Source organism: Drosophila bipectinata, chromosome 2L, assembly GCF_030179905.1.
Source record: "Drosophila bipectinata strain 14024-0381.07 chromosome 2L, DbipHiC1v2, whole genome shotgun sequence".
In the NCBI taxonomy this organism is placed as follows: Eukaryota; Metazoa; Arthropoda; class Insecta; order Diptera; family Drosophilidae; genus Drosophila; species Drosophila bipectinata.
Window position 1 is genome coordinate 13,818,039 of NC_091736.1, and position 9,859 is coordinate 13,827,897.

The 9,859-nt window shown below is 40.7% G+C and overlaps 1 protein-coding gene across 1 annotated transcript; it reads left to right on the plus strand.

Annotated features, from left to right (window-relative positions):
- The first annotated feature begins 3,484 nt into the window (after positions 1–3,484).
- Positions 3,485–3,856, plus strand: LOC108125267 (uncharacterized). Its single transcript, XM_017241394.2, is given in 3 exon segments — positions 3,485–3,535; positions 3,594–3,716; positions 3,719–3,856. Coding segments are annotated over 3 exon segments (312 nt in total).
- Positions 3,857–9,859: the final 6,003 nt, after the last annotated feature.

Consider the following 9,859-nt stretch of genomic DNA (forward strand, 5'->3'; position numbering starts at 1 on the left):
TCGATCGGCACATGAAACAAATTATGGAATATTATTATCAGGCGCCGCGCCAAACAGCCCAGCTGTACATACAAACACAAAAAAAATTCATTGTTTTTGTATTTTATCGGCTATAAGTATAGGTAGTACTGTTGTTGTAGTTTAGTGTTGTTTTTACGGTCGCTAAGCTGTACGTGTTGTTTGCTTAACGCGACGAGTGTAAATTAATATTTAATTATGATTGTTCCCAGCCCGAGCCGCTGCTGATCGTGTGTTGAGTAAACGCCATTTTCTGTATTAAGATCTAATCGTGGTGTTTTTTAAATGCTGCCAACAAAACGTTTAAGCCAAGTCACTGGGGCTCTGGGCAATCGATTTTAGCTCAGGCTCAGATTAGCCATGTTGGGCAATAGCTGGGCGGATGAAATAATAGGCAGTTCGAAAGCGAAAAAGGTTAAGGAGCTTAAATAACGTTGAGAGAATGACTGTCATTTCAGATTATAAGGACCTACACTTTTAAGATAATGTAGTATTATATTTTATTCAAAGAGCTGTGGTGTTTTGGACCCATTTCCAAGTTCTAGGCGTCCAGACAGCCATGATTAGCCAAAAGCAAGACAATATGGCTGGTCCATAACTCATGCCAGACACATTATACACTCACGTATATTCTCGCAACACTTCAACAGAACTGACCGAAAATAAGTCTTGACCAAGTCATAAATCCGATGCCGTGCACTCGTCGACGTCAAATTAATCAAAAGGAAACCAAAATGCAGCTAAGGCAAATTAGCCATGAGACACAAAAAAATAAAGAACCGAAACAGAACTGAGGAAAAAATCATCAAGTGGCAAAAGCCAAATGAGAACTTTTTTTCCCACACTGCCAGGCGATCAAAGCGAACCGAATTCGACAACAAAAAATATAATAATAATATCAAAGAGAACCTTTTCAACAAATCACATGCAGACAACGCCCCTGAAATGGAATCGATATAATTATTTGCATTATTAATAATTACCATTGTCTCGCTGGGATTTGGATTCAGAATCAGTTTCGGTTAGAGATATGAAATTCAAATTTGAGTGCGTTGGCGTTACCAACCGATTCGACCGCACACAGAATCATAAACTCGGAGCTTTGAAGTAATAAATACAAAATGCAAAAGAACAGGCCGAGAGAAACTTTGTTTCGCGGCGGCTAATTAATTCAAACCGCAAAGCAAACTTAAACTTCAATACGGAAATAAGCTTAATCTAACCACCGCAGCGAGAAAAAAGCAATTTAAAAATTTAATACGCAAACCCAAAGTGGTGGACTCCGGCTCGAATTTGAACTGGGATATGGAACTGAGGCGCCGGCGGCCAAACAATTGCACCAAGCTCTGGTTTTCGCCATATGTGTGGGCCACCCACACCGGGTGACTCTGAAAAAAATAAGAAACAAAAAGCCACTCTGAAAAGAAATCCGTCATCAGGCGACAGACAGCACATATCAAAACTTAAATGTGTCTGCAAACCCCATGAGGCACCTCGCCGAGATCTGAACTCAACCTGACCACGTTCCACGCAAAGCTTCAACTTGTCAGCGCGCTAAGTGCTTGAAAAAAAAGATATATACATATATTCATAGTGATACATATATGATGCATAAACAAAGTTCTTTTAAATACCACGAATATGGCTATGACACATTGTTCTTTTAGCGCCTCGGCTTTGGACTTCTCGGTTGGGCGTTCAACCCGCACATTCGATTGCAGAGCAACCTGTTGTTCTGCTCACTTGCCGTAGACAACTGAAATCGGATTTATCTTATTACAACACACCAAAGGCGATAGGCAAAAGATTTAATTGTGCCCGTGCCGCATATTAGTTTCCAATGGCTGGCGAGCTATTTATATGGTAGCAGTCGAACAAGCAAATGCTCTTTAAAGCTTATAAATTTTATATAAAATTAAATCAAAAATTCAGGTACAATAAAATAATAAATAAATAATAAAATAATAATTAAAAAAAGTTCTGAATATTTATATTTTTTAAGGACAGGCAGACAAGCCAAAAACCTCCACTAAAGAGGAAAGTGTCTCATTTTATAGAAAGGTATCAGGGTATTGGTCTTAGAAGGGTATTTGGAATGCAGGGTTTTTTTTATGTAAAGTACCATTAAAAAGGAGGTGAGGGCGTGGGTGTTCAACCCGCCGCCGTCGTCGCCATTGAGAGGGCGTCAAAAAAGACAAAAGCCATCCAGTCACAAAATTGACATTTTGCTTTCAGCAGCAGTAGTTGCGAACAAAACCTAAGATCAAGAAAAAAAATATATATAAGATGCCAGCTATGAAAAATAATACATAAAATAAAAAACTTCCTAAAAAAATCATATTTTGCACGTTTTTTGTGTCGAGTGCGAGGAGCGAAACAAAAGACTTAGGCAACGAACTTGCCGCAAAGGGCTCGGGAACAGCCCGTTCGCTCATTTCGCCCTCTTTGCAAAGTGTCAAGTTGCGCAACTTGTCAGCCAAGTGCCGTGGCTCAATGCCTGTTCCTTTTTTGTTTTTATGCATAAAGCCGTTTTTAATTAAACCGACGACAGCCACTAAACATGCCCCATTATCATGTCATATCTATGTGTACTATCTGCATGCGCCTATCTACTTGGCCGGAGGGGCACCCGAAAGGGGGGTGCCAGACTTTTCGCCAGGATCGGCACGGATCGGTTCAGATCGGCTATATGGCGCAGCGCTGACATAAACGCTGACATTAATTGAGTAATTTATAACGATGCCGGGCAACCAGACAACCAGACAGAAAGACACTGAGACAGTCCGGGCGGATAGACGGAAAGACATCGAGAGCCGACATCAAAAGCTCGGCAAGCGCTTGTCTTGGGGCGCTCGAGCCACAGATCCGAGACTCGAGAGGGATCCGAGCACAACATGATATTGTTATTATTATTATGATTACCAGCGACATGAATTCAATTAACACTTGTCAGATGTAGTCAGCTCCAAGCTGCGAACTGCGAACTGCAAACCGGGAACTGCGAACCTCGAGCCCCGAAAACATTGAAACACCACGAAAGAAACAAGCTCACGATCCGCTGGCATAGATAAGTTTTCAAATTTATGTTTTGAATTTGGCCAACTTTGAGTTAAGTTATAGTATGGTCTGTCAAATAACCTAAATAGATGTTCTGGGCTTGATATTTAAAGGCCTGTACCTGGGTATGAAGTTTTACGTGTTTAAATTGCTTAATTATATTATAATTAGCTCTGGATTGGAGTTTGAAATGTATTCTATAGAATTACTAAAGCAAAACCAAGACAGAACCTTAGATAGGTTTCTTGTAGAAGCCCCAAAGCTTCCTGACCATTAGACTAAATCAGCAAACGGTTCACGATTAAAGCCAACGCTCAGACCTTTTTGGCCAGCTGCTAATGAGCCGAACATCGGCGCAACGCTTCTGCATTTAGGCCTAATAACTGTCGGCGAAGGAAAGTCAGAGGCAATGGCAAGAAGTCAGCAAATCGCCGCGAGGCCTCCCGAAAAAGGCGCACAAGTCAAAGCAAATTAAAATAAGAATCACGACAGGTTACCATGCAATCCCCCAATCGAAGGCCCACTGTCCGAAGAGTCCAGGCTCCATTTTGCGGAACAAACACGAAACGCCGCCAGAAAAGTTCAAGTCGCCCGGGGAAAGAAATTTACAAGTGTTAAATGTCGAACGCTTTTTGGCAATGAGTGAGAGAGGGGAAATGCGTGCTGGCCGGCATTCGACACGAATCCAATGCGGAAACGGTGGACAAATGAACCCCAGGTTGGATTATACACAGGAATAAATATTTCTGTCGAGTTGGAAGGAGTGAAACAAAAGACTTAGGCAACGAACTTGATTTAATTTTTAAAATACTTTATTTAATTTTTTTCCCATACTTTCTCCACTAATTGCCCTTATTATATTTATATTAAATATATATTTTTATCAGTTTATTGTCACCCCTCTCGCTCATCCTCTTCTCTGAGTCCGACAAATGGCGTACGTGTTAATGGCATTTGAATTTGGCCAAATATGGAATTGTCTCCGTCGTCGCCACTGTCACTTTGCATGTTCCGCCTGCCCGATCGAAAGCCCCTTGGTTTGGCAAGTGAAGACCCCCGATTTAGCTCCAGCTTTGGGTATTTCTTCTTTTTCGTTTTAAAGGCCTCAATGCTGGACAAATAAATGCTTGGCCAGAGTCGTGTCTCATTCGCTTTCCGAATTAAATCAGTGGCAGTGGCACGCATCCGTCGATCGATTGCGAGTTTTATTTTTGGTTTTTTTTTATTTTTTGAAAGGGGGTGCCCGCATTAAGATCAGCTTTCTAATGGATCGTGACTTTCAAACGATTTTGGGGATGAGACCAAAAGGCCAGTTGGTTGACACATTTACAATCGAAATTGTGGCTAACTGTGATGGAATTTGGGGATATAGCATGATATAGACCAGATCGGTTGGCCTTAGACTAGACCAAGCCCAATATTCACTAAGAGCTGCTTTCCTCATTTCCAATTTTGCGCATTTGCAAACTCATTCACTAAACACACACTATATGGCCGGGCTAATCAACTCACAGCATCTGACAGGCCCTAAAGCAATTTCCTGATTATTTATAGAGGTAACATCACTTGCCAGCGGCCCCATAACCCACACAATCCACCGGCACTTTTTTTTCCTCTAACCCGGTTGATGGCTGATGGCTGATGTGGTTCAATTGCGGTTCAATAAACCAGACTCCGTCTCCATCTCCGGAGTCCGGACTACGAGTCGGCAATCCAAATCCAAATGACAGGCAACAACAAACAAGTTTAATTATAGCTCATGTAAATAATTTCTCAATTGTAAGCTGTTATCAAAGAAAACTTCAATCAATCATAGAATACACAAGTATCAACCTGAGAGCCAGTCGCCACACAATGGCTAGATTTCAGGCTCCGGGCGTGGGCCGTGCAGTTTGAACTAGCCAAATCTTGGCTAATTAATCAAAATAATAATCAAGCAATCAGTGGATCATATGGCCAGACACTGCCACAAAGCACAAGTTCGTAGATACTCTGTTTTTTTTTGTTTTTTGTCGACTTTTGAGCTTGAGTTTGGGTGAGCCACGACGCACGCCGCACGCCAAAATGGAACTCGGAGGGATTAAAGATGGGTGCGTGACACGATAGGGGTTCCTTCCATTTACAAATGACATTTAAACGAGAATTAAACTTTTGCAAAAAATCTAAAGACTACCTTATTCATACAATCCTTATCATACAAAATAAAATCCTAATTCCTTAATCGAGTTAATTCCTTAGTACTTAGTCCTCCTTATTAGAACTCACTCTTCCTCATCGCTAAAAAAAATCATCAAAAACATGACTTCAACTGCTGTCATTGCTCACGAGTTACGAGCATTTGGCTTTTTGTTTTGTTTCGAATTTCAGGTGCCTGGGTGATTCAAACTATTCGGCTATTCATTCATTGAGACATGCAACTTGTTTTGTTCTCGCACTCGCCCCGACACTTGGCCGCAAAATACACATATATATGGCCATATATGGGTAGCTCACAATCGGAGGAGATTTTGACATTACGGACTGGAGTTGAGGTTGAACCTGTAGCCCCAAACTTACCGACTGAATGACTGACTGACGGAGCGTTAAGTAACGTCTACGCGTTTGAAACAATTAATCACCTGTCGTCGTCGTTTGTGCGATTGGTTGTATGGTTTTTTTTTTGTGTCGGTTTCGGTTTTCGGTTTGGTTTTCTCAGATTTTGTTTCAAACACCAGACAGTTATGCGGTTTAGTGGCCTTTTCTGGTATTTTTGGATTTGTTTCTTTCTGCTGGTGCATGATCTGTTATGGTTTTGTATGTTGATTGCTCTGAGCCGGTGATAAATCATTCCGGGCTGCTGTTTGGGAATCGTGTTGATCTTCAGCAACAGCAGCGAAATGTCAAAAGCGTTGTTCAACTTTTGTTTTATTACTATTTTTTGTTGTCTATTTATTTTTTTGTAGTTGGGAAATGTCCGCCGATAAGATCTAATTGGCATAGTTTTCACTGCACCCAGTTTAATATGTTCAATTGTTGACAAATAACCCAAAGTCATTTGTCTCCGCTGCCAATGAGTTAGATAATTTTTTAAAATTGTTATTTCATTGAAAACTGTATAGCATTTTAAGTTATACCCACAAAAGTTTATATATTACCCATAAAAGATAGTTGGATATGCTATGTTAAAAGTAGAATATGCCATCATTCAGTGTCTATAACGCGGTTAATGACCCATCGGCGATGCTATTATTTCCCATCAAAACCTGACTAATTAAAATCGGACCCAATTTTTCGCCATTTAATTTCTTTCTTATTCTTTCTAATTTCTTTCTAATTTTTCTTTTGTAATTCTGAAAAAATATCTATCAATATTAATATATGAAAATATATTGGATAAAAAGTTTCTCAAAAATGTCCATTTTGGCCACTATTCTGTAACAGGGTAATAGCCATAACTTTGCCAATATCCATCCCATTGATGTTTGTTATATCTTCCCGATCTTAGATCTTTGAGAAGTATAGTTCTACATCAAAACCTGATCAACTAAAATCTGAACCAATTTTTCAAAGGGTAACATCATGATTTCGGCCAAAATACGACGAAAAATTTTAATTCTCGATTTTTGTGATGTTTTGAAGCAGAATAAAGGCAATGAGTTCCCTGATTAGTTAATGGTAATCCTTTTCTAAATCCGATTAAAAATTACTGAAATATGTGCTAGAGAGTGTCTGAAAAGTAACGATTTTGGCCACCCTGTTCTTAGCTTGGTCCACAAGGTTATCCGGATGGATTTTTTTCAGGTAAATATCCATAACTCCATAAAATAATTATCCTATTGATAAATGTTATACCTTCCCGGTCTTAGATCTTGTAGTAGAATAATTCTGCATCAAAACCTGGCCAACTAAAATTTGACCCCATTTTCGCTATTTTTCATAGGGGTAACATCATGATTTTGGCCAAAAATAAAAAAAAAATGTAACTTCTCAATTTTTATGGTATTTTGAGGTAGACCAAAGCTCATTAAAATCCCGACTTAAAATTGATACTCCTTTTTAAAACCGGATGTAGTACGGCTGAGATATTGCCTAAAAAGTGTCTGAAAATAATAAATCCTGCCCTTTAAGAATCGGATGGCATATGCCCTATTTTTCGACCCAGATCCAGGGAGACTAAAGCCCAGGTTTGTAAATTTAATTGCGTTTTACAATTGAATGTAAAATGGCATTAATGTTGACTTTTCAGCCCTTTCCCATTTCTTTCCAATTTATTGCCTAAAATTATGTATTTTCCCAGGCCCACTGTTTTGCCCCATATAGATTCTAAGACTTCCACTTCCCAGCAATTTTTCATCCATGATATTGATCTAACTCTTGCCAGATTTTGAACTTTTCTTAAAGTCTGAACTCCGCCTCCTGAGCCCAAAAATCTCGCCAACGCGGGACAAGTGAAAAGCGCATAAATCGACGCCCAACACCTTGATTTTCGAAAAGAAAGGGGAAGGAGTGGAATCGAGGGGGATAAAATGGAGGCAGCAGGCTGGGGGAACAGCCTGGGCCGACATGCAAGTGAAATTTAACAAGCCACTCCTAAAGATCAGAGCAGGCAACAATAGCAAAACGATCATCACACACAATGTGAGTCGAAAGCGGTGATTTTTCAGGCAAGCACCGAACCCAAAATACGTCACATTTTGGGAGGTGGAAATATTGTGGCAGCCCCACAAAAAAATGACGAGAAAAGTGGGCACAGCCGAAGAAATGGTCCACGCCCCCAAATAAACTTGCGCATATAATTAAATCAAATTAAAGGAACTAACAAAATAAAGTCAGTGACTGAGGCACTTGTCATGGAAAGGGGAGTTTTTAGAGGTCTGCTTCAGAATGAAAGATTTAAGATTTTAAAGAAAAAAACATATATGAATTATGAGGTATTGTAAACCTATTTAAAGGAATAATTCGTATCTTAATTTGTTGAAATATTCATTAAATAAAATGTATATTTTGTGAAATTTAAGCCATTTCTTTCTGTGCCAAAAAGTTGCGTGAAGAGAAGTTCGGGCCGCACCCGAACCTTTATTATTATTTCGTTTTTTTTTGTTTTGGCTCGCCCTCAGCGCCAACGCAAATTCAATGATTTGGCTCCTCCCCCACCTCCCTTTTGGCGGATCACCCCTGGGCACCCCTGGTCTCTTAATCTTCGCTCATCCAACTGGAGGCGCAAAAACCAAGTCACTGTCTCTAATTGAATTCGTCGGTTTAAATAAAATAATTCAGCTGCAGGGGCAGTGGAAATAAATTTTTTCCTGCCTAGTCTCAGGACTATTGCCGATGGCGTGGATAGGCTATATGGCCTCATTCGCCCCCACCCCCTTTGATTGCTCACTAAATGCTTCTCGGCCAATGCATACACACAGGTACACAATTGATTTCTGCGTTTTCTCTCCTTTTCTCGGTTGGTTGGTAGGTTGGTTGGTCTGGCAAGTGTCTCGGTTCCCTCGAAGGCGCAGCAAATCAATCTGCAAACATGCCGCCATGCCAAGTGTAAGATCCAGAGACCCCAGGGCCAGAAATTCAATGACACTGACAGAAAATATATAGTAAATACTTCAAATGAATCATAAAAAGTGGGATGGTAAGGATCTTCGTTGCTTGACAATAATTGTTCAAGCAATTCTTGTTCTTCAAAAGAAACCCCTTGTTTTCTTTCCATGTATTTAGTCAGTCCCCTTGTCCTTTATGTGGGCATCACTTTCTGGTTTGTTGCGGTGGTTTTGGTGCCGTAATAAATACATTTGGTGAATTTTAATGTCCTCCTCCCATTTTTCAGGCAATTTGAGCGCACAGCGTCTTCGGGACTTCCTTTTCGCATTGAACAGCCAAAGACGGACAGACAGAAACCCAGGCAGACCAAACACTTTGGTGCCCTTTTTGGGGCAGCAACTCCTCTGGATTTGTGCGGGGTTTGGCAATAAATATTTTGAATCAGAAAACATATAAATTTAGTGATTTGCCAGAGTCGAAGAAGTCGGGAGAGTCAACGAGTGTGTAAGCTTCTTCTGAACACTGAAGACTGAAGACTGGCGACTGGGGTAGACTGTGGTGGTTGAAGACCGGGACTTGTGCCGAGTCTTTTGGAGAAACGTTACGATACGAAACGGATCGGATCAGATCGCCTCGGATCGCAGTTCAACATAAATTGGTAAATTGTTTTTGGCGGCTTCTTCCCGGCACATATTTTCGTATATTGCATTTTTAGTTGCCTCCGTCGGACGACTGTCGAAATGGTTGGGTAAGTGGGTCAAACCTGAAGCCCCAGTCCCCCAATCCGAGTGAATCTGAGTCTGACTCCAACTTCAAGTAAGGCAAAATCCGCGTCTGCGGTAGCCAGCATTCAAAGTAGGTGATGAAGTTCCAATGCTTCTTGATTTGTGATAAGCTTCATATTTTTAGGGTTTAATTCAATGAAAGTTGCGTCGACAATGGGCAGGCACACTCGGCCAATTCCAGCGGCAGTCAGTCGGTGAAATTATGCAGTCAGTAGATGGTTTTTTATTTTTTTGGGTTTTGCGTGAAAATTTGCTTTATGCCGGGCCAGAGTTCAGCAGGCCGTTTCCGAACGAGGGAGAACACTTTTTGGCCAAGTCATAAAATTGATTTCAAGCTTTGGAGTGAAAGCGACTGTGGATTTTTTTTTTTGTTTCTTCACCAGCAGCTGCTTATTCCGCCCAGGGTCTTCTTGATTGGGAGAAAAGTGCGGTTGGTGTTCGTAATTCGGTTAATTGGAGATAGAATGTGGCCAAGT